This window comes from Anolis carolinensis, unplaced genomic scaffold (assembly GCF_035594765.1).
Source record: "Anolis carolinensis isolate JA03-04 unplaced genomic scaffold, rAnoCar3.1.pri scaffold_37, whole genome shotgun sequence".
NCBI classification, from domain to species: domain Eukaryota; kingdom Metazoa; phylum Chordata; class Lepidosauria; order Squamata; family Dactyloidae; genus Anolis; species Anolis carolinensis.
Genome location: NW_026943846.1, coordinates 149,216 through 174,720, shown reverse-complemented (window position 1 = coordinate 174,720; position 25,505 = coordinate 149,216). Strand labels below are relative to the sequence as shown.

General features: G+C 38.9%; 1 protein-coding gene across 4 annotated transcripts in view; it reads left to right on the top strand.

Annotated features, from left to right (window-relative positions):
- prkcb (protein kinase C beta) overlaps window positions 1-25,505 on the top strand; it is a gene marked incomplete at its 5' end in the record, with an annotated part of 126,555 nt that overhangs the window by 67,841 nt on the left and 33,209 nt on the right. For all 4 annotated transcript variants that reach the window (XR_010001544.1, XR_010001545.1, XR_010001543.1 and 1 more), the window contains 5 exon segments: window positions 3,938-4,029; window positions 4,217-4,279; window positions 7,819-7,957; window positions 16,990-17,070; window positions 20,103-20,210. Coding sequence is in view for 1 of the 4 variants with exons in the window: in XM_062966871.1 (XP_062822941.1) it covers window positions 3,938-4,029; window positions 4,217-4,279; window positions 7,819-7,957; window positions 16,990-17,070; window positions 20,103-20,210 (483 nt within the window).

Sequence of the window (25,505 nt, the reverse complement as noted above, 5' to 3'; positions counted from 1 at the left end):
TTAGTCCATAAACTTGAGCAAGGCTAGGAAATAACTTGATACTTGAAACAAGGCTTAAAACGTGGAACAAGGTAACTAGGAACAAGAACAAGGTCCGTGGAATAACTTGGTAAAATCCGTGGAACAAGGCAAGGATTGGTCCTGGGAAACAAGGCAAAGTCCGTAGATAAACAAAGGCTGGGAAGCAAGGCGAAGGCTGGATAGCAAGGCAAGGCTTGAGCAGGAGCGAGGCTTGAATCGGAGCGCGCTGTCCAGACACAACTCGCTCCGTAGGCTGACGAATTGACTCCGCGAAGTTACTACGCGGGTAAAACACCTATATAGAGTCAAACTTTCCCACCGAAGCAGTTCTCTGGGAATCAGAAACGAAAGCTAAACTCTGAGACCAGATGTTAAACTCCTTAAAGATTCTCACGAGAAGCAGTCTTAATTGGCTACATTCTTAGCTGCAATCCTCGCACTCCTGCGCGAAGCTGAATCCAAACTTCTCTGTTGTTTACAAAACTCCCGGCGCAAGAACACGGGAGAAGTAGGCTCTGGGCTTGTTTGACATACTTCTGGGAGACAACTTTCTTGCAGGTGCAAGGTTCCCAGATCTGCCTGGGAAAGATCTGGCTGAGAGGAATCCAGTTCAGACTGGGAAGGTAAAAAACCCAAGTTTTCATCTTCATCAGGAATTACAATGTCCTGAGCAGGACTACAAGGCCCATGGATCATCACATTTGCTGTGTCATAATAAAATGATGATGATAATAATAATAATAATAATAATAATAATAATAATAACAACAACAACAACAACAACAACAACTACAGATCTACAGCCCCATTGCAGACCCCTGAAACATCAGTGCCGGGTTCCTTGGGTGTCTGCTTTGAGAAACATGGAGATCTCGCAATGCGGTAGAGCTCTCTTAAAGAGACAGGTTGCTTTTTTTGGAATTTCCTGACCCCGAACGAATGCAACAGGGGCCCACTTGCAAATGGAGCCGCCAAGGGGATCCCAAGGGGCGGATGTTGGGGCCCAAATGGCAACGCCGCCGTGGAGCCTCCTTCCCGTCCTGCGAAGTGTGTTGGTGGACGATTAGCTCTCCTGTAGCTTAGCGCTAATCGCACGGGGGATGCAATAATCGTAAAAATGTGCAGCGGAGGGTATTAACGTGCGTTGAGCACAAAGCGTCCCCGGCTTGGAGAAGTGCCGGCTGAGATTTTCCATTTCGCAGCCGGGAAGGAAAATCTCTCATCTCAAAGAGGAGAGAGAGAGAGAATTAACTGGAGACCCAGGTGTGTTCAGCGTTGCTCCGTGACCCCGATAAAGGAGAGCGGATTAAGCGTCTCCCACACAGGAAACACAAATCAAGCAGGTGACGCAACGGCCTTAACTTTCACTTTGGCTCCGCCTGCATGGAATTTCTGCATCCAAGTGATAATCCTAACAGATAGGACCCCGGAGAGCTCTTTTAGGACTTGCATTAAAGCCTGGCATGGAGTCACAGCTCCGTTGAAATGGAAGGTGACAGACTTTGTGATCGAAATGCACAAGTTGACCTGTTTGTTTGCAAAAACCCATATAGAAATGTATCCATCCCTCTTGGAGAACAATGTATACTTGAAAATAAAGGACAAGTTCCCCGTCGTTTTGGATAATTTAATCCCCAACAGTTTGTGCTGAGCTGCAGTTTTATTAGAGCAAAACATACCTGGAATTATTATTATTGTATTTATTTGTATTGAAGAGAACATCAAGCAATGCAGGGGCATTTCCGTCACAGTAAATAATGCTTAGATTGGGTTGCTGTGAATTGGAACACGGCCAGACCGCCCGGAAAACTCACAGCAACCCAGTAATTCGGGTCATGAAAGCCTTTGACAACACAAATAATAATAATAATAATAATAATAATAATAATAATAATAATAATAATAATAATAATAATAATGAGCCCTGGTGGCACAGCGGATTAAACTGCTGTTTAAAGGAAGAGACAGAAGGCCTGATCTTTGCAGCCCAGGAGCAAGACATCAGAACAAATGCAATTAAGGCCAAGATCGAAAAATCAGCTGATGACCCAAAATGCAGACTGTGCAAGGAAACTGACGAAACCATTGATCATATCCTCAGCTGCTGTAAGAAAATCACACAGACAGACTACAAACAGAGGCACAACTATGTGGCCCAAATGATTCATTGGAACTTATGCCTCAAGTACCACCTGCCAGCAGTAAAGAACTGGTGGGATCACAAACCTGCAAAAGTCTTGGAAAATGAGCACGCAAAGATACTGTGGGACTTCTGAATCCAGACTGACAAAGTTCTGGAACACAACACACCAGACATCACAGTTGTGGAAAAGAAAAAGGTTTGGATCATTGATGTTGCTATCCCAGGTGACAGTCGCATTGACGAAAAACAACAGGAAAAACTCAGCCGCTATCAGGACCTCAAGATTGAACTTCAAAGATCTGCCAACTGCAAAAGGCCACCCTGCTGGGATCTGCACGCATCATCCGAAAATACATCACACAGTCCTAGACACTTGGGAAGTGTTCGACTTGTGATTTTGTAATATGAAATCCAGCATATCTATCTTGTTTGCTGTGTCATAATAAAATAATAATAATAATAATAATAATAATAATAATAATAATAAGGAGCCCCGGTGGCACAGCGGATTAAACTGCTGAGCTGCTGAACTTGCTGATTGAAATATAATAATAATAATAAATACATATCAAATATATGAAACAATTACAATTGATAGTAATACATAATAGTAATAATTAAAATATGATAATAAATATAGAAAAAGAGGGAGCCCTAATGGCGTGGTGGGTTAAACTGCTGAGCTGCTGAACTTGCTGACTGAAAGGTCAGTGGTTTGAATCTGGGGAGTGGGCTGAGTTCCCGCTGTTAGCAGTTCAGGGTCCCATTCGTGAGCCAGAGCCAGGTCTTCTCCTTATCAGCTTTTCCTTCAATTTTGTTAAGGAACTTTCCATGCAATGTTTTGTTGTGCCAGCTGTCAGCTCTAGTTTGTAGTGCAGTTTTCTTGTACTGATTCTTTGCTGTGCTTTGAGGAGTTTCTGATTTTTGACTTCAATCAAAGCAGGTTCTTCACTTTGCTTGACATATTCTGCCAGGGCATGTTCTTCTTCTTTGACTGCTTGTTTGACTTGTAAGAGTCCTCTGCCCCCTGATCTTCTGGGCAGATATAGCTGGTCAACATCACTGCGAGGGTGCAGGGAATGATGAATGGTCATGAGTTTTCTTGTTTTTCTGTCCAAATTGTCCAGTTCCGCCTGTGTCCAGTTTATAATGCCAGCAGTATATCTTATGACAGGTATGGCCCAGGTGTTTATGGCCTTGATGGTGTTGCCTCCATTGAGCTTGCTTTTGAGAATTTTTCTGACCCTTTGTGTGTATTCTTTGCTGACCACAGTCTTCACATGTTCATGCTTGATGTTGTCCAGCTGTAATATGCCCAGATATTTATAGGCCTCTGGCTGGTGACACTTTGTTGTTTGACTATCAGGCATATTTATGCCCTCACTTTCAATGATTTTTCCCTTCTTCAATGCCACTGTTGAACATTTGTCCAAGCCAAACTCCATGCTGATATCAGTGCTAAAAATTCAGACAGTGTTGGTCAGAGACTGGATTTCAGTTTCCGTTTTCCCATACAGCTTCAGGTCATCCATGTATATCAGATGTGAAATTTTGTGAGATTTCTTAGATGTTTGATTGCCGAGATTTGTTTTTTGTAAGATTGTTGACAGAGGGATCATGGCAATAATGAAAAGCAGAGGGGACAATGAATTATTATTATTATTATTATTATTATTATTATTATTATTATTATTATTACCATTCCAAACCAGACCTGCACAACTATCTCTTTGCAAATTGCGATGCTCTGTGTCTCTCCCCTCCCTCCTTTAGGACCGCTTGTATTTTGTGATGGAGTATGTGAATGGCGGGGACCTCATGTACCAGATCCAGCAGGTTGGGCGGTTCAAGGAGCCCCATGCCGTGTAAGTGCTTCCCCCTCCCTTCGTAAGGGACCCCCAGGGAAGGAGGCATGGGGGGAATGCCTTGCCAGCCCCCAAATTTCCTCCCCTTTGGGTTCTTTTCCCTTATAATCAGACCCCGGAGCGCCTCGCTGTAATGAATCCTCCGATCAGCCTCTTTTCCCCTTTTCCTTAAATCTCTTAATTCCAGGTTCTACGCCGCGGAGATTGCCTTTGGGCTGTTCTTCTTGCACAGCAAAGGAATAATTTATCGGTAAGTGGCTCTTTTCCACCGCTCCAGGCAGCATCAACATAAAATAAGTAAACAACGAGTAAATAGAACACGCAAAGTAATGTGACGGGTTTTTTCGGAGGCTCGGGGATGTCGGCGCCAACATACCACATCAGGCAGATAGATTTGTTGTCTTCCTTCAAACAGCCACAGCAAAAACCCAGAATCACTCCAAAGGAAACAGAACCAGGGTCACTACCTGATGCGGATAATTTTTTAAATAATTTTTATTTATGAATTTCAAAGAACATAAAAAGAAGAAAAAAATATATACTGAAAAAAAAAATATAATACCCAACACCAACGTATTTTCCCTTCCAGATCTTTTGCACAGCAAGACATTTTTTCTTTAGCTTTAAAGCCCTGTCAGCGGTCACCCCAGATACATTTTGAGTCCTGGGGTAATTTCCTAACATATTTTATAAACATTTTGTATTTTCTTTATGGATGTATTCCTTCAGTTTGGACCAATTTGTCTCTCGTCTTGGAGCATTATCCTGTGATAATATTTGAGTCAATAAATCCATATTTTTAATATCCAATAGTCTCAGAAGCCAATTTTCTATTGAGGGAGTTTCTTGTGTCTTCCACAATTTTGCCAGACATATCCTGGCCACCATCACCATGTATGTGAAAAGTTTTTCCCTGTTGTGATCCATCTGGAAATCCGTTATTCCTAGTAGGAAGTATTCCGGTTTTATGTCGATTTTTTTTAAATTATTTTCTCCATTTCTTTGTTAATTACCTGCCAGAAATATTTTCCTTTCCTGCAACTGTATTTGGGAACATTTTAGGATGGTTTCTCCAAACCTAAAAACTCACAGACACCCTAGACTCAGGCCTATGCAACTCCAAGATGCATCTGTATTGTAAAATTAGGGCAGTTTGGCCCCACTTTAACTGCCATGGCTCAATGCTCTGGGATCCTGGGAGTTGTAGTTTGCAGAGGCAAACTTGGACCGAGAAGGCCTTGTAAAGCTACAACTCCCAGGATCCCGTAGCAGTTAAAGTGATGCCAAACTGCATTCATTCTGCAGTGTCGATGCACCCGGAGAAAACTCAAGACCTTGGTAAACTACAAATCCCAGGATCCCATCTCATTAAGCCATGGCAGTTGTTATTATTATTATTGTTGTTGTTGTTGTTGTTGTTGTTATTAATACCCACTTTATCTCTCCCAAAGAAGACTCAGTATAAGATGAACCCAGAGAAAACTCTAAACCTTGGTAAACTACAAATCCCAGGATCCCATCTCATTAAGCCATAGCAGTTGTTATTATTATTGTTGTTGTTGTTGTTATTAATAATACCCCGCTTTATCTCTCCCCAAAAATACTTAGTATAAGATGAATCCAGACAAAACTCTAGACTTGGTAAACTACAAATCTCAGGATCCCATCTCATTAAGCCATGGCAGTTGTTATTATTATTATTGTTGTTGTTGTTATTATTATTAATACCCACTTTATCTCTCCCAAAAAAATACTTAGTATAAGATGAACCCAGAGAAAACTCTAAACCTTGGTAAACTACAAATCCCAGGATCCCACCTCATTAAGCCATGGCAGTTGTTGTTGTTGTTGTTGTTATTAATAATAATAATGATACCCCGCTTTATCTCTCCCAAAAAAGACTTCATATAGATTATTTATTTATTTATTTATTTACATCACTTTTACCCCGAATTTCTCTCCGAGGAGGCTCAAAGCGGCTTACAGTAAACGGCAAAAATACAATGCCTAAAAACAATGTAAAAACAACAATTTATATAAAACAATCTACAAAACAATCTACAGTTCATATAAAACAGATACATTACAAAATAAAATCACATTATATAAAATTTTAAGAATGTCCAAGATTAAAATCCATGCACCCACAGAAAACTCTAGACCTTGGTGAACTACCAATCCCAGGATCCCATCTCATTAATCCATGGCAGTTGTTGTTGTTGTTGTTGTTATTAATGATACCCCGCTTTATCTCTCCGAAAAAAAGACTCTCTCCCAAAAAAAGAAAACTCTAGACCTTGACAAACTACTAATCCCAGGATCCCATTGTATTGAGTTGTGGATTGAGTGGGGTCTGCAGTACAAATGCACCAAGTGAAGGGTCAAGGCCTTGTAAAACTACAACTCCCAGGGTCACGTAGCAGTTAGAGAAGGGCCACGGCTTTGGAACACTACAAATCCCATGATTCTATAGCAATGATGGGCAACCTTTTGCACTTGGTGTGTCAAAATTCACCAAAAAATCTAGCATAACTTGGGTGGTGTGTTACTTCGAGAAAAAAACCCCATAATTTCACAATATATATAGTTTAAATAACAAAAATATATAATTGTAATGTATAACTGTATTTAATAAATCAAAAACTATTTACTACCATTATTCCCATGTACAACAATCTATGGTACCTCTTGCAGTTTCCACGCTGATTTCTCTCTATTGTAGTTTCAATGTAGTCATGAATAATGAATAATATAATAATAATATAATAGTAATAATATAATAATATACTACAATAATAATAGAATGATATTTTATACATATATATATATATATACATATATATATATATATACACACACACACACACACACACACACACTAGCTTTGCCCGGCCACGCGTTGCTGTGGCGAAGTATGGTGGTATGGGAAATAAAGTATTGAGGAATGACTGGTAGTTAAGGTAAAAGGTAAAGGTTTTCCCTGACATTAAGTCCATTATAAATGGGTTATATAGCTGTGTGGAAGGGCCTTGAGTCTACACTGCCATATAATCCAGTTAAAATCAGATAATCTGTATTTTATAGGCAGTGTGGAAGAGGCCTAAGTGAGGCCTAACTCTGCCTGTCCCCTGGGCTGAGTGGGTTGCCAGGAGACCAAATGGGCAGAGCTTAGCCTTCTAACTGGCAGCAATTGGATAAAAAACAATTATTCCTCTCCCTCTAATTAGGACTTTATTTTTCTTTTTGTTGTATCAACCTAGAGCCGTGGATGAGGGGTTGTGCTGCCAAGTTTAGTGTTTCTGGGGTGTGTAGTTTTGTTGTTTTGTCCTAGGCGGAAATTTCATTACCCTTTATATATATATATATATATATATATATATATATATATATATATATATAAATAAAATGTAATGTACATAATTCCCATGGAGTAAACAACAAAACCACTGGACCAAATCACACTAAATTTGGCCACAAAAGACATTAGTCATCCAATCAATCTGCAGGCGGCAGCGTGTCAGCAAAAATGGCTAGGCGTGTCAGTGCTGACACGCGTGTCATAGGTTGGCCATCACTGTTCTATAGCATTGAGCCAGTACACTTAAAGTGGGATCAGACTGCATTCCTTTGCCAGAAAGGTCCTGCTCTGCCTAACTGGACCCATGTTGGAATTTGAACTCGGAACGTATCTTAAAAAAATGTATGAATTGCTAGTCATTGTCGATGGCTATTTGTGCGATGTTCTTCTCCTCGTCCTGACCCTTCTCTCTTGTGTTTTAAACCCTGCAGCGACCTGAAGCTGGACAACGTGATGCTGGACTCCGAAGGGCACATCAAGATCGCCGACTTTGGCATGTGCAAGGAGAACATCTGGGACGGGGTCACCACCAAGACCTTCTGCGGAACTCCGGACTACATTGCACCCGAGGTCAGAGCCAGATGTGTGTGTGTTTGTGTATGTTTACACACACAATCTCTTTGATTGGTTTCTGCTTTCCTTCAAACTCTTGGGTTGAGTAGAGGCTGCCTAGCCTCCCAGACTGCAAAGGTTTGGATACATGAATGTTGTGGGAACATAAAAGGTAGAAGGGACCCACAAAGGACATCTAGTCCAACCCTCATAGGGAGCTGACAAAAAATGCCCCTCTTGGAAATACTACTTCCATGATCCCATAGGGAATATTAATAATAACAGCAACAACAACCATTTTATTACTTACATGATGATGGTAGTAATAATCGTATTATCTACATATAATAATAATAATAATAATAATAATAATAATAATAATAATAATAATAATTTTATTATGACACAGCAAACAAGATAGATATGCTGGATTTAATTATTATTATTATTATTATTATTATTATTATTATTTACCCAAATGATTATGATGATAAGTATTTTTATTACTCACATGATCATGATAATAATACAATATAAATTATTATTATTATTATTATTATTTGGTAATACAGTTATTATCATCATCATTATATAGATAATAAAAATACATACAGTATTATTTATTTATTTTATTTATTTTTTATTTATTTATTTCCGATATTTCTACCCCGCCCTTCTCCCCGAGGGGACTCAGGGCGGCTTACACATCTGGCAGGATCACTACCAGTATATCATAATACAATAAAATGATAAAACAGTTAAAATAGTTAAATAACATAATAAAATACAATATATAAAAGATTTAACACAGTACAATGCCGAATATATATGCCAATCATCCATCAGACCTTGTGCAAGAGCCTTAATCCAATCCATGTCCATATTATTATCATTATCATATGGTTAATAAATAATAATACTTCTTCTTCTTCTTCTTCTTCTTATTCTTCTTCTTCTTCTTCTTCTTCTTCTTCTTATTATTATTATTATTATTATGTGAATAATACAATATTATTACCCACATAATGGAGCCCCCGGTGGTGTAGTGGGTTAAAGCCTTGCGACTTGAAGGTTGGGTTGCTCACCTGAAGGCTGCCAGGTTCGAATCCCACCCGGGGAGATAACGGACGAGCTCCCTCTGTCAGCTCCAGCTCCAATGCAGGGACATGAGAGAAGCCTCCCACAAGGATGGTAAAAACATCAAAACATCCAGGCGTCCCCTGGGCAACGTCCTTGCAGACAGCCAATTCTCTCACTCCAGAAGCGACTTGCAGTTTCTCAAGTCGCTCCTGACACAAAGAAAAAAACCCCCACATGATCATGATAATAATTTTTCGATTGCCCACATGATCATGATAATAATACAATTGCCCACATTATTATTATTATTTTATTATGACACAGCAAACAAGATAGATATGCTGGATTTCATATCACAAAATCACAAGTCGAACACTTCCCAAGTGTCTAGAACTGTGTGATGTATTTTCGGATGATGCGTGGACATCCCAGTAGAGTGGCCTTTTGCAGTTGGCAGATCGTGATTTTGTCAATGTCTATTGTTTCCAAATGCTGGCTGAGATCTTTTGGCACGGCATCCAGTATGCCCATCACCACCGGGACCACCTGCTCTGGTTTCTGCCAGAGTCTTTGAAGTTCAATCTTGAGGTCCTGAGAGCGGCTGAGTTTTTCCTGTTGTTTTTCGTCAATGCGACTGTCACCTGGGATGGCAACATCAATGATCCAAACCTTTTTCTTTTCCACAACTGTGATGTCTGGTGTGTTGTGTTCCAGAACTTTGTCAGTCTGGATTCGGAAGTCCCACAGTATCTTTGCGTGCTCATTTTCCAATACTTTTGCAGGTTTCTGATCCCACCAGTTCTTTGCTGCTGGGAGGTGGTACTTGAGGCATAAGTTCCAATGAATCATTTGGGCCACAAAGTTGTGCCTCTGTTTGTAGTCTGTCTGTGCGATTTTCCTACAGCAGCTGAGGATATGATCCATGGTTTCGTCAGTTTCTTTGCACAGTCTGCATTTTGGGTCATCAGCTGATATTATTATTATTATTATTATTATTATTATTATTACAGTAGAGTCTCACTTATCCAACATAAACGGGCCGGCAGAACGTTGGATAAGTGAATATGTTGGATAATAAAGAGGCATTAAGGAAAAGCCTATTTAACATCAAATTAGGTCATGATTTTACAAATTAAGCACCAAAACATCATGTTATACAACAAATTTGACAGAAAAAGTAGTTCAATACACAGTAATGCTATGTAGTAATTACTGTATTTACGAATTTAGTACCAAAATATCACAATGTATTGAAAACATTGACTACAAAAATGCGTTGGATAATCCAGAACGTTGGATAAGCGAGTGTTGGATAAGTGAGACTCTACTGTAATACAATTGCCCACATTATTATTATTAATCCACATGATGATGATGCTGAATATTTTTATTACCCACATGACGATGATGATGATATTATTATTTTGTGCCTCTCCTTTTGGCTCAGGATACAACAGGGTTAAAACAGAGCAATCGACACCCAACGCGTGTTACACCACATATAACAAAATGCACACCAATAAAGTGCAGGTTAAAATTCATGAGTTATGATTCTGCAATGAAACTGCAATGAATAGGATCCCATCCCATTGTTAAAGTGGTGCCCAGCAGCGTTCTTTATTTGAGAGCAGCATTGCCTTCCCTGGAGACAGCGTGACTTGCGCTTTCGGTGGATTTGAACCCTGCTCCTCCACTGCTGCTCTCTTGCCATCCTTCCTAAACGAATATCGGCTCCTGGCAGCATCTCCCCTTCCCTGGCTGCCTGCAAATGCCGAACCGTTTTGTGCGCTCCTCCTTCTCGGAGGGAGACATTTAATTACTGGCCCTAATGTGCCTTGCTTTCCCTCGTTCTGCCAAGATTATTAATGCGGGAAACCTGCCATGATGGATGCGCTCTCGGAGCTGGAAAAACGCCCAGTTGCCTTTCTCTCCTGCGCCAAGAAACCCATTGCGTTCCATTCCGTGCCGTGCAACAAAACGGGCATCTGCCTTGGATGCGGGTTCATTCCCACTTCGACGCTACGTCATACCGGGATTTGTAGTTTGCGCTTTTTGGAGGCCCAAGGCCTTGCAGAAATGCAGCTCCAAGGATTCTGTAACATTGAGCTCATTGAAGTGGTATCAAACTGTGTTAATTCGACAGTGTAAATGGGATTGAAGACGAGGAGGGTGCGGTGCCACTTTCGGAGACGCTCAAAACACACTTTTTGGACCCTAAAAATATCACATATTTGGACAAATCTGGCACGATTTTGCAGCAAGATTTGCCCCCAGATTGATCCAGGAAGCCGCCAAAATGCATATAATAATAATAATAATAATAACAACAACAACAACAACAACAACAACAACAACAACAACAACATATTCTGCCTAGAAGATCAGGGGGCAGAGGGCTCTTACAAGTAAAACAAGCAGTCAAAGAAGAAGAACATGCCCTGGCAGAATATGGAAAGGAAAGTGAAGAACCTGCTTTGGTTGAAGCCAAAAATCAGAAACTCCTCAAAGCACAGCAGACAAAAAACAAGTACAAGAAAGCCACACTACAAACTAGAGCTGACAGCTGGCACAACAAAACATTGCATGGAAAGTTCCTTGACAAAATTGAAGGAAAAGCTGATAAGGAGAAGACCTGGCTCTGGCTCACGAATGGGACCCTGAAGAAGGAGACAGAAGGCCTGATCCTTGCAGCCCAGGAGCAAGACATCAGGACAAAGGCAATTAAGGCCAAGATCGAAAAATCAGCTGATGACCCAAAATGCAGACTGTGCAAGGAAGCAGACGAAACCATTGATCATATCCCCAGCTGCTGTAAGAAAATCGCACAGACAGACTACAAACAGAGGCACAACTATGTGGCCCAAATGATTCATTGGAACTTATGCCTCAAGTACCACCTCCCAGCAGCAAAGAACTGGTGGGATCACAAACCTGCAAAAGTATTGGAAAATGAGCACGCAAAGATACTCTGGGATTCCCGAATCCAGACTGACAAAGTTCTGGAACACTACACACCAGACATCACAGTTGTGGAAAAGAAAAAGGTTTGGATCATTGATGTTGCCATCCCAGGTGACAGTCGCATTGACGAAAAACAACAGGAAAAACTCAGCCGCTATGAGGACCTCAAGATTGAACTTCAAAGACTCTGGCAGAAACCAGCATGTCTATCTTGTTTGCTGCGTCAGACTATATCGTTGTGTTGATGATGATGATGATGATGATGATGATGATGATGATGATGATGATGATGATGATGACGACAGTGTAGGTGGGATTACAGACGAGGAGGGTGCGGTGCCACTTTTGGAGACGCTCAAAACGCACTTTTTGGACCCTAAAAATATCACATATTTGGACAAATCTGGCATGATTTTGCAGCAATGTTTGCCTCTAGATTTATCCGGGAAGCTGCCAAAATGCATGTAATAATAATAATAATAATAATAATAATAATAATAATAATAATAATAATAATAATGATGTAGATGGAATTGCAGACGAGGAGGGCGCGGTGCCACTTTCGGAGACTCTCAAAACGCACTTTTTGGATCCTAAAAATATCCCATATTTGGACAAATCTGGCACGATTTTGCAGCAGTGTTTGCCCCCAGATTGATCCGGGAAGCCACCAAAATGCATGTAGTGATGATGATGATGATGATGATGATGATGATAATAATAATAATTTTTAAAAAATCACACAGTCCTAGACACTTGGGAAGTGTTCGACTTGTGTTTTTGTGATACGAAATCCAGCATATCTATCTTGTTTGCTGTGTCATAATAATAATAATAATAATAATAATAATAATGTAATTATAATGTAAAACAATGTATTTTCGGATGATGGGATCTGCGCACATCATCCGAAAATACATCACAGAGTCCTAGACACTTGGGAAGTGTTTGACTTGTGATTTTGTGATATGAAATCCAGCATATCTATCTTTTTTGCTGTGTCATACTGTGTCTTTGTGTCAATAATAATAATAATATATCTGAAATTACATCACACAGTCCTAAACACTTGGGAAGTGTTCGACTTGTGATTTTCTGATACGAAACCCAGCATATAGATCTCATTTGCTGTGTCATACTATGTCTTTGTGTCAATAATAATAACAATAATAATAATAATACATCAGACAGTCCTAAACACTTGGGAAGTGTTTGACTTGTGATTTTGTGATACGAAACCCAGCATATAGATCTCATTTGCTTTGTCACACTATGTCTTTGTGTCAATAATAATAATAATAATAAAAATAATAATAATAATAATATCTTCCCAAAATGAAAGGCGCACACAAAAGCAGCAAGAAATCAGGTCAAGTATTGTAGGATAAACCCAGTTTCCAGGGAAGGGGCAGAAGTGAACCGTAAGGGAAGGAAATGTGCCTTTTCGGGGTTCTTTGCTCGGCGCCTGAGGCATCGCCATCTGTTCTCTTAATGCAAAACCGTTACGCAGTTTATTCATCCTAATTAGGGATTTCAGTTCGTATATTTTCAGACGTAAATGCAAATGCAAATGCAGTCAAACGGAGGCTATGAGATCCTGGGTATGAAGCAAAAAAACTTGCAAAACTACAACTCTCAGTATCCCATGATGGTTCAAACAGGGTCACATTGCAACGGCTCTACAATGAAGATGCACCTTCGAAACAATCCGGTATAGCACCGGAGCTCGGAGTTTGGACATTGAAATGCAACCTATTACCTCTAACTAGTGCATTTTTGAAGTCGTGATATTAATGCATAGAAAGCAATGTGTTATCTAATTGGGACCTGGTAAAGGACTATTTAAAACAAATGAAATTTAATCCTATCTGCTGAATAAATACAATCTTAGAAACTGATGAGGACGAAGGGGATACAGATTTGACCGACTTTCAGAATTTTTTCAGAACCAGTTAAAGGAAGATGGAAGTCAACAATTTTTTATTTTATAATATCACTATTTTTATTTTTATTTTATTTTTATTATTATTATTATTTTCTCTCTTTTTTTCCTTTTCTCTCTCCTCTTTACTCTTTTTTCCTTCTTTCTAATAACAACAAATGTTCTCCCACTTTCGATGTGAAAATATTATCTTTTTACTAATTTTTTTTCTTTATTTTCAATATATAAAATCTCTAATAAAGATATCATAAAAAAAGAAAGCAATGTGTTATCTCTAACTCAGGCATGGGCAAAGTTGAGCCCTCCAGGTGTTTTGGACTTCAACTCCCACCATTCCCAACAGCCTCAGGCCCCTTCCTTTCCCCCCCATAGCCGTTTAAGCTGAGGTGTGATGCAAACATACGTCCACCTCCACTGAGGTGTAAATCAGACTGACTACAAAATGGAGTCTTGTGTCTGAACATGCTCACTACAATCGCATGTCTATAAGCCCTCCCACACCACACACTTAAGTGGCTGTGGGGGAAAAGGAAGGGGCCTGAGGCTGTTAGGAATGGTGGGAGTTGAAGTCCAGAACACCTGGAGGGCCCAACTTTGCCCAGGTCTGATCTATACTGTAGAACCATGATGGGCAACCTTTTGCGCTTGGTGTGTCAAAATTCACCAAAAAACCTAGCATGACTTGGGTGGTGTGTCACTTTGAGAAAAAAACCCATAAATTCGCAATATGTATAGTTTAAATAACAAAAATATATAATCTATATTTATAAATGAGTGATGGCATCACGGCGACCAACAAAACGACAAAACTACAGGCCCCCCCAACCTCGAAATTTGACAACACAGCCCATCATCCACGCTTCTAGATTGATAAAACAAAAATAAAAGAATAGAAAAGTCCTAATTAAAGGGAAAGGAAGAATTGTTTTTATCCCATTGCTGCCAGTTAGAGGACTAATCTCTGCCCACTTGGTCTCCTAGCAACCCACTCAGCCCAGGGGACAGGCTGAGTTAGGCCGCACTTAGGCCTCTTCCACAGATTATCTAATTTGCACTGGGTTATATGGCAGTGTAGACTCAAGGCCTTTCCACACAGTTATATAACCCATTTATAATGGACTTAATGCCAGGGGAAAACCTTTACCTTTTACCTTAACTACCACCAATTCCTCAATACTTTATTTCCCATACCACCATACTTCACCGCAGCAACGTGTGGCCAGGCACAGCTAGTTGTAATATATAACTGTATTTAATAAATCAAAAACTATTTACTAGCATTATTTCCATGTACAACAATCTATGGTACCTCTTGCAGTTTCCACGCTGATTTCTCTCTATTCTAGTTTCAATGTAGTCATGAATAATGAATAATATAATGGTAATCATACGATAATATACTACAATAATAATAGAATGATATAATATATATATAAATGTAACTAGCTGTGCCCGGCCACGCGTTGCTGTGGCTTATGGGAATGCTTTGTTGGCCAGGTGGAATAGCAGCGAATAGCCTTGCAGCCTCAAAGCTGCTAGAATTGCAATAATAGCCTCATTATTTCGAAGTCTGTCTGTTTGCTACCTAGGGGAATCTACCTAATTTGATGTTTAATCGGCTTTTCCTGAATCCTTTATTATCCAACATATTCACTTATCCAACGTTCTGCCAGCCTGTTTATGTTGGATAAGTGAGACTCTACTGTATATTTATTTATAATCTTATATTATCTGCTTAGAACTAGATTATATGAGGCCCCTTCTACACAGCTGGATAAAATGCACACTGAAGTGGATTATATGGCAGTGTGGAGTCAAGATAATCCAGTTCAAAGCAGATATAAATGGATTATATAGCTGTGTGGAAGGGCCTTGAGTCTACACTGCCATATAATCCAGTTAAAATCAGATAATCTGTATTTTATAGGCAGTGTGGAAGAGGCCTAAGTGAGGCCTAACTCTGCCTGTCCTCTGGGCTGAGTGCGTTGCTAGGAAAGCTTAGCATTCTAACTGGCAACAATTGGATAAAAACAATTATTCCTCTCCCTCTAATTAGGACTTTATTTTTCTTTTCTTTTTGTTGTATGAACGTAGAGGCATGGATGAGGGGTTGTGCTGCCAAGTGTAGTGTTTCTGGGATGTGCAGTTTTGTTGTTTTGTCCTAGGCTGAAATTTTTTTTATCCTTTTATATACAGTAGAGTCTCACTTATCCAACGTTCTGGATCATCCAACGCATTTTTGTAGTCAATGTTTTCAATATATCATGATATTTTAGTGCTAAATTTGTAAATACAGTAATTACTACATAGCATTAATGTGTAATGAACTACTTTTTCTGTCAAATTTGTTGTATAACATGATGTTTTGGTGCTTAATTTGTAAAATCATAACCTATTTTGATGTTTAATAGGCTTTTTCTTAATCTCTCCTTATTATCCAACATATTCACTTATCCAACATTATGCCGGCCCGTTTATGTTGGATAAGTGAGACTCTACTGTATATAGATGTGCATAATTCCCATGGAGTAAACAACAAAACCACTGGACCAAATCACACCAAATTTGGCCACAAAAGACATAGTCATCCAATTAATCTGCATGCGGCAGCGTGTCAGCAAAAATGGCTAGGCGTGTCAGTGCTGACACGCGTGTCATAGGTTGGCCATCACTGCTGTAGAATGTCGGTAAGATGTATTGGTATAGTGTGAAATTGTGCTTAGAGTTTAAAGCTGTGTGAAATCCAGAAGTGAAGAGGTTAAATGCATAGAGTGGGAATGTAATGAAGTCCAAAACTCCTGGAGGGCCCAAGTTTGCCCATGCCTGCTCTAACTGGTGCATTTCTAGACTGATAATATTAGTGCAGTAATAGTATTAACGCATGGATCAATGGGGCTGGACACCCTAACCCCTTCCCCATCAACAACGACAACAACATGGCTCCTCGGTGCCCACCCTGGCCAACTCCTTAAATTCCTTCCAAACTGAGCTACAGATCTCTCGGTGTGCCTTCCCTTCTTTTGCCTCTTGTTTTCCTTTGGCGCAACCTGCCTTGTTTCTCTTGCAGATAATCGCTTATCAGCCCTATGGGAAATCAGTGGATTGGTGGGCTTTTGGCGTCCTGCTTTACGAAATGCTGGCCGGGCAGGTAATTACAGCGGGTTTTTGTGAAGTTTACATTGGGTTTAATGGAGGCCGGGTGGGAGGGTTTGGCATTGATTTTGCTACCAAATGGAGTCCTGAGTCTGAACATGCTCAGTACAATCACATGTCTATAGCCTCTCCCACAACACACGCTTAAGCGGCTGCGGGGGGGAAAGGAAGGGGCGGTGTGTAGGGCAGACAGGTTGTTGTTGTTATTATTATTTTTATGCAATATTATGCAGTTATATTATTAGGCTGTTCTTACTGTGCAACTGTTATTCTATTATTATTATGATGCAATATTATGCAGTTATATTATTAGGCTGTTCTTACTGTGCAACTGTTATTCTATTATTATTATGATGCAATATTATGCAGTTATATTATTAGGCTGTTCTTACTGTGCAACTGTTATTCTATTATTATTATTATTATTATTATTATTATTATTATTATGCAATATTATGCAGTTATATTATTAGGCTGTTCTTACTGTGCAACTGTTATTCTATTATTATTATTATGCAATATCATGCAGTTATATTATTAGGCTGTTGTTACTGTGCAACTGTTATTCTATTATTATTATTATGCAATATTATGCAGTTATATTATTAGGCTGTTGTTACTGTGCAACTGTTATTCTATTATTATTATTATTATTATGCAATATTATGCAGTTATATTATTAGGCTGTTGTTACTGTGCAATTGTTATTCTATTATTATGATGCAATATTATGCAATTATCTTATTAGGCTATTGTTATTGTACAATTGTTATTCTATTATTACTATGCAATATTATGCAATTATAATATTAGGCTATTGTTATTGTTATCCAATGTTATGCAATTATCTTATTGGGCTGTTGTTATTGTGCAATTGTTATTCTGTTATTATTATTATTATTATTATTATTATGCTATTATATTATGAGGCTATTGTTATTGTGCAATTGTTCTTTTATTATTATGATGCAATATTATGCAATCATATTATTAAGCTATTTTTATTGTGCAATTGTTATTCTATTATTATAATGCAATATTATGCTATTACAATATTAGGCTATTGTTATTGTTATCCAATGTTATGCAATTATCTTATCGGGCTATTGTTATTGTGCAATTGTTATTCTATTATTATTATTATTAATATTATGCTATTATATTATGAGGCTATTGTTATTGTGCAATTGTTATTCTATTATGATGATGCGATATTATGCAATCATATTATTAGGCTATTGTTATTGTGCAATTGTTATTCTGTTATTATAATGCAATATTATGCAATTACAATATTAGGCTATTGTTATTGTTACTGTTATCCAATGTTATGCAATTATCTTATCGGGCTATTGTTATTGTGCAATTGTTATTCTATTATTATTATGAATACTATGCTATTATATTATGAGGCTATTGTTATTGTGCAATTGTTATTCTATTATGATGATGCAATATTATGCAATCATATTATTAGGCTATTGTTATTGTGCAATTGTTATTCTATTATTATAATGCAATATTATGCTATTCCAGTGTTAGGCTATTATTATTGTTATCCAATGTTATGCAATTATCTTATTGGGCTATTGTTATCATGCAATTGGTATTCTATTATTATTATGCAATATTATTCAATTATCTTATTAGGCTATTGTTATTTTGCAATTGTTATTAAGGGACAGCTATTTAGGTCTGTTGCAACTCTTTGTTTGACAGAAGCCCAAAAAGTCATGGGTAAATGGGATTGAGAGGCATCTTTATTATTATCTATTATTATTATGCAATATTATGCAATTATCTTATTAGGCTATTGTTATTGTGAAATTGTTATTATATTATTATTATCATTATTATTATGCAATATTATGCAATATTATGCAATTATATTATTAGGCTATTGTTACTGTGCCATTGTGATTCTATTATTATTATTATTATTATTATTATTATTATGCAATATTATGCAATTATATTATTAGGCTATTGTTACTGTGCCATTGTGATTCTATTATTATTATTATTATGCAATATTATTATGCAATATTATGCAATTATATTATTAGGCTTTTGCGCAATTGTTATTCTATTATTATTATTATGCAATATTCTATTATTATTATTATTATTAACAGCTTAGGTACCTGGCGATGCATGGGTTAAGCACAATTCAACAGCCGGTAGGCTGTTAGGAATTGTGGGAGTTGAAGTCCCAAAACACCTGGAGGGCCAAAGTTTGTCCATGCGTTCTATAGAAGGTGCTGAAGCTATTTCAGGATTCAGCACCATGGACAGCTTCTCCCAAAATAATGAAAAAATGATCCTATACAATCCGGCACCACTAAAATGCCTCTCAATACCGTTTACCCATGACTTTTGGGGCTTAAGGGTCTGGAGAGCAAGCCCTGTGAGGAGCGGCTTAAAGAAGAAGAGAAGGCTGAGAGGAGACATTTATTTATTTATTTATTTATTTGCTACATTTATATGCCGCCCTTCTCACCCCGAAGAGGATTCAGAGCGGCTTACAAATTAAATTTACATACAATATTATATTAACACTAGCTGTGCCCGTCCACGCGTTGCTGTGGTGAAGTCTGGTGGTATGGGAAATAAAGTCTTGAGGAATTGGTGATAGTTAAGGTCAAGGGTAAAGGTTTTCCCCTGACATTAAGTCCATTATAAATGGGTTATATAGCTGTGTGGAAGGGCCCTGAGTCTACACTGCCATATAATCCAGTGCAAATCAGATAATCCGTATTTTATAGGCAGTGTGGAAGAGGCCTAAGTGAGGCCTAACTCTGCCTGTCCCCTGGGTTGAGTGGGTTGATAGGAGACCAAGTGGGCAGAGCTTAGCCTTTTAACTGGCAGCAATTGGATAAAAACAATTATTCCTCTCCCTCTAATTAGGACTTTATTTTTCTTTTCTTTTTGTTGTATGAACGTAGAGGCATGAATGAGGGGTTGTGCTGCCAAGTTTAGTCTCTCCCAACTCCATGATTGATGATTCTGCGTGCCTTTTTCCTCCAGGCCCCCTTTGAAGGCGAGGATGAAGACGAACTCTTCCAGTCCATCATGGAGCACAACGTGGCGTACCCCAAATCCATGAGCAAGGAAGCGGTGGCCATCTGCAAAGGGGTGAGTGCTGAATTCCCCTTTAATTCCCCTTTAAAGTTCTGTTTTCTTGGCACTGGATCCTTGAGCATCTCCAAAACCTCAGGTGGCTTGTATTGTTTCTCAGGGAGGCTCAAGTGCTGCTCCGTAACCCATTCTCGCCAAAATAGCCCAAATGCCGAAACACAATCTCTGTGTGCGTTTTTATTTTTAAACAAGCATCCGGTGTTGTCACTCGCCCTCCTCAAGGTAAATAATTGAGGCAGGTTTCAAGAGACCGGCATTATTTGTATCAAAGACAGTGAAAGCGGGCCCACGTGGGCCCCAAATCCCCCTTTAAAAATTCCTACAAGACCCAACTGAGATTTAACTGGTTTGCATGCATTATTATTTGATTGGATTGTATTCGTTATTATTTTGGTGCCTTGCATGCATTTTTGGTTGGTTTGCATCTACAGTAGAGTCTCACTTACCCAACATAAACGGGCCGGCAGAATGTTGGATAAGCGAATATGTTGGATAATAAGGAGAGATTAAGGAGAAGCCTATTAAACATCAAATTAGGTTATGATTTTACAAATTAAGCACCAAAACATCATGTTATACAACAAATTTGACAGAAAAAGTAGTTCAATGCGCAGTAATGCTATGTAGTCATTACTGTATTTACGAATTTAGCACCAAAATATCACGATGTATTAAAAACTGACTACAAAAATGCGTTGGATAATCCAGAACGTTGGATAAGCTAGTGTTGGATAAGTGAGACTCTACTGTATTATTATTTTGGTGGCATGCATGGATTATTATTTGGTTAGTTTGCATCCATTATTATTTTGGTGGTTTGCATGCATTTGGGGTGGTTTGCACGCATTCTTTGCATGGTTTGTGTACATTATTTGTGTGGTTTGCATGCATTATTATTTGGTTGATTTGTATTTGTTATTATTTTGGAGACTTGCATGAATATTTGGGTGGTTTGTGTACATTATTTGGGTGGTTTGCATGCATTATTATTTGATTGGTTTGCATCCATTATTATTTGGTTGGTTTGCATCCATTATTATTTGGTTGGTTTGCATCCATTATTATTTGGTTGGTTTGCATCCATTATTATTTTGGTGGCTTGCATGCATTTTTGGGCGGTTTGCATGCATTATTTGGGTGGTTTGTGTACATTATTTTGGTGGTTTGCATGCATTATTACAGTAGAGTCTCACTTATCCACATAAACGGGCTGGCAGAAGCTTGGATAAGCGAATATCTTGGATAATAAGGAGGCATTAAGGAAAAGCCTATTAAACATCAAATTAGGTTATGATTTTACAAATTAAGCACCAAAACTTCATGTTATACAACAAATTTGACAGAAAAAGTAGTTCAATACGCAGTAATGTTATGTTGTAATTACTGTATTTACGGATTTAGCACCAAAATATCATGATATATTGAAAACATTGACGACAAAAATGGCTTGGATTATCCAGAGGCTTGGATAAGTGAGACTCTACTATATTTGGTTGGTTTGCATTTGTTATTATTTTGGTGCCTTGCATGCATATTTGGGTGGTTTGTGTACATTATTTGGGCGGTTTGCATCCATTATTATTTTGGTGGCTTGCATGCATTATTATTTGGTTGGTTTGCATGCATTTTGGGGTGGTTGGCATGCATTATTATTTTGGTGGCTCCCATGCATTATTTGGGTGTGTTGTCAAAGGCTTTCATAGCCGGAATCACTGGGTTGTTGTGCATTTTCCAGGACATATGGCCATGTTCCAGAAGCATTCTCTCCTGACGTTTCACCCACATCTATGGCAGGCATCCTCCCAGGTTTTGAGGTATATTCCTCAATATACCTTACAATCTCTGAGGATGCCTGTTATAAATGTGGGTGAAACGTCAGGAGAGAATGCTTCTGGAACATGACCATACAGCCCGGAAAATGCGCAACAACCCATTATTTCGGTGGTTGGCATGCATGATTATTTTGATGGTTTGCATGCAATTTTTGGAGGTTTTTCAAACATTCTTTTGTGTGCATTACTTTGGCTTGCACGTATTATTATTTGGGTGCTTTCCATGCACTTGTGGAAAAGTGCATGAGAAAATTGCCCAGGTGATCGGAAGGCAAGCAACATTGCACCCAAGGCATTGCAACATATTGTGGTGATCTACAGAGAGAAATGTGGCCCGCTTCAGAGAGGGCTCCATTTCCTTTCCGCCTTATTTCCTTCCTCCTCCGTTCCAAGCAGAACGCCACAAATTGCCAAGGGAGAAGAAATGATTAAAACATCTGCTGGATTATCTTATTTTTTAATGGATTCGTTTCCCTTGCTCGTGGCAAATCCCGAGGCTGGATGGAAATGAATCGAAGCAGAAGGAAATTTGGAGACGAGCCCAAGCTGTTCTGGACATTTCCTTGTTCCCCTTCTGTATTTTGGGCAGAGGAAAACACACGTCCAAACAGGCTGAAATCCTGTTCAAGGCCTGCTAGACCAGTGGAATTGCGGCTGCATTGCTCTGGAAGGAAAATTCCATTGGAAAAGAAGGAAAACAGTGGCGATAGGGTCACCGTAATGACTTGAAGGCCCACAATAAAAACAATAATATGGCACTCTATCTATATATCTATATACTAGCTGTGCCCGGCCACGCGTTGCTGTGGCGAAGTATGGTGGTATGGGAAATAAAGTATTGAGGAATTGGTGGTAGTTAAGGTAAAGGGTCAAGGTTTCCCCCTGACATTAAGTCCAGTCATGTCTGACTCTGGGGGTTGGGGCTCATCTCCATTTCTAAGCCGAAGAGCCGGCGTTGTCCGTAAACTCCTCCAAGGTCATGTGGGATGACTGCATGGAGTGGCGTTACCTTCCCGCTGGAGCAGTACCTATTGATGCACTCACATTTGCATGTTTTCGAACTTCTGGGTTGGCAGAAGCTGGGGCTAACAGTGAGAGCTCACTCTGGTCCCCCAGTTCAAACCTTCAGAAGTTCAGCAGATCAGCGCTTTAACACGCTACGCCATCAGGGGATATTATTTCCTAAAGGTTGTGAATATACAATATTTCTGATTGGTTTTTTTTTTGTCTGTTGGAGGCAAGTATGAATGCTGCAATTAGGAAAAATGATTAGGATGTAATGGCCTTGCAGCTTTAAAGCCTGGTTGTTTCCTCCCTGAGTAAATTTTTTGTTGGGAGGTGTTAGCTGGCCCTGATTGTTTCCTGTCTGGAATTCTCTTGTTTTCAGAGTGGTGTTGTTTGCGATATTTTATGTGCTTCTACTGTCTGTGGCCCTGAGAAAGCAGAGGATTTGCCAGACTTTGATGATGGGAATATTTTGTTGGGAGGTGTTAGCTGGCCCTGATTGTTTCCTGTGTGGAATTCCCCTGTTTTCAGAGTGTTGTTCTTTATTTAGTGTTCTGATTTTAGAGATTGTATTGTTCTGTTTTATTATACCACATTAATTTTTATATATTCTGATTTTAGTGTTTTTGAATACTTGGAACCAGATTGTATTCATTTTCACGGTTGACCGCAACACAATAATAATAATAATAATAATGGTAGTAGTGATAGTAATAATAATGACTTTGGTAATACACAGTGCTTCACTCCCTTCTCAGCTTCCTTTCTGGAAGAATCCTTTCTTGGGAGGTGTTAGCTGGCCCTGATTGTTTCCTTTGTGGAATTTCCAATTTCCCTGCTTTCAGACTGTTGGTCTTTATTTACTGTCCTGGTTTTAGAGATTATATTGTTCTGCATTATTCTATCCCAGTAATTATTTCATATTAAAGTAGAATCTCACTTATCCAACATTCACTTATACAATGTTCTGGATTATCCAATGCAGTCTGCCTTTTCATAAGCAATGTTTTTGTAGTCAGTGTTTTAAATTCATTGTGATATTTTAGTGGTAAATTTGTAAATACAGTACAATAGAGTCTCACTTATCCAACATAAATGGGCCGGCAGAATGTTGGATAAGCGAATATGTTGGATAATAAGGATGCATTAAGGAAAAGCCTATTAAACATCAAATTAGGTTATGATTTTACAAATGAAGCACCAAAACATCATGTTATACAACAAATTTGACAGAAAAAGTAGTTCAATACGCAGTAATGCTATGTAGTAATTACTGTATTTATGAATTTAGCACCAAAATATCAAGATATATTGAAAACATTGACTACAAAAATGCGTTAGATAATCCAGAACATTGGATAAGCGAGTGTTGGATAAGTGAGACTCTACTGTAATTACAACATAGCATTACTGAGCATTGAACTACTTTTTCTGTCAAATTTGTTTTATAATATGATGTTTTGATGCTTAATTTGTATAACGATTACCTATTTTGATGTTTAATTGGCTTTTCCTAAATCCCTTCTTATTCAACATATTCACTTATCCTGCCGGCCTGTTTATGTTGGATAAGTGAGACTCTATTGCATATTGATAATCTTATATTATCTGCTTAGAACTGGATTATATGAGGCCCCTTCTTCACAGCTGTATAAAATGCACACTGAAGTGGATTATATGGAAGTGTGGACTCAAGATAATCCAGTTCAAAGCAGATAATATAAGATTATAAATGGGTTATATAGCTGTGTGGAAGGGCCTTGAGTCTACACTGCCATATAATCCAGTTAAAATCAGATAATCTGTATTTTATAGGCAGTGTGGAAGAGGCCTAAGTGAGGCCTAACTCTGCCTGTCCCCTGGGCTGAGTGGGTTGCTAGGAAAGCTTAGCCTTCTAACTGGCAGCAATTGGATAAAAACAATTATTCCTCTCCCTCTTCTGGCAACCTAGCAGTTCGAAAACATGCAAATGTGAGTAGATCGATAGGTGGGAAGATAACAGCGCTCCATGAAATCATGTCAGCCACATGACCTTGGAGGTGTCTATGGACAACGCTGGCTCTTTGGCTTAGACATGGAGATGATCACCAAACCCCAGAGTCGGACACGACTGGACTTAATGTCAAGGGGGAAAGCCTTTAAAGGGAAGAAAGAAGAACCAAACAGGCTGTCAACACTGGTGTTGGTGGCAGAGATATTGTGCCGAAGGGCAACATAACGCAACCGCCATTTCCCATCATAAGTGTAAATGTATCCTTTGCACGCACGCACAAAGCACCACGGAGGTGCGGTTATCTTTGCAGAAAGCACTGATCTTTCATCCTTTGAAGCTGCAAAGGAAGATGTGGTGTTTTTCTCCCCCCGAAGCGCTTGGCTGAACCCTGTCAGCGGCCGGCACTGTCGGAAAAGGGCAGCGAGGGCTCCTTAATGAGCTGCCCATCCGGACGGCTGGCCT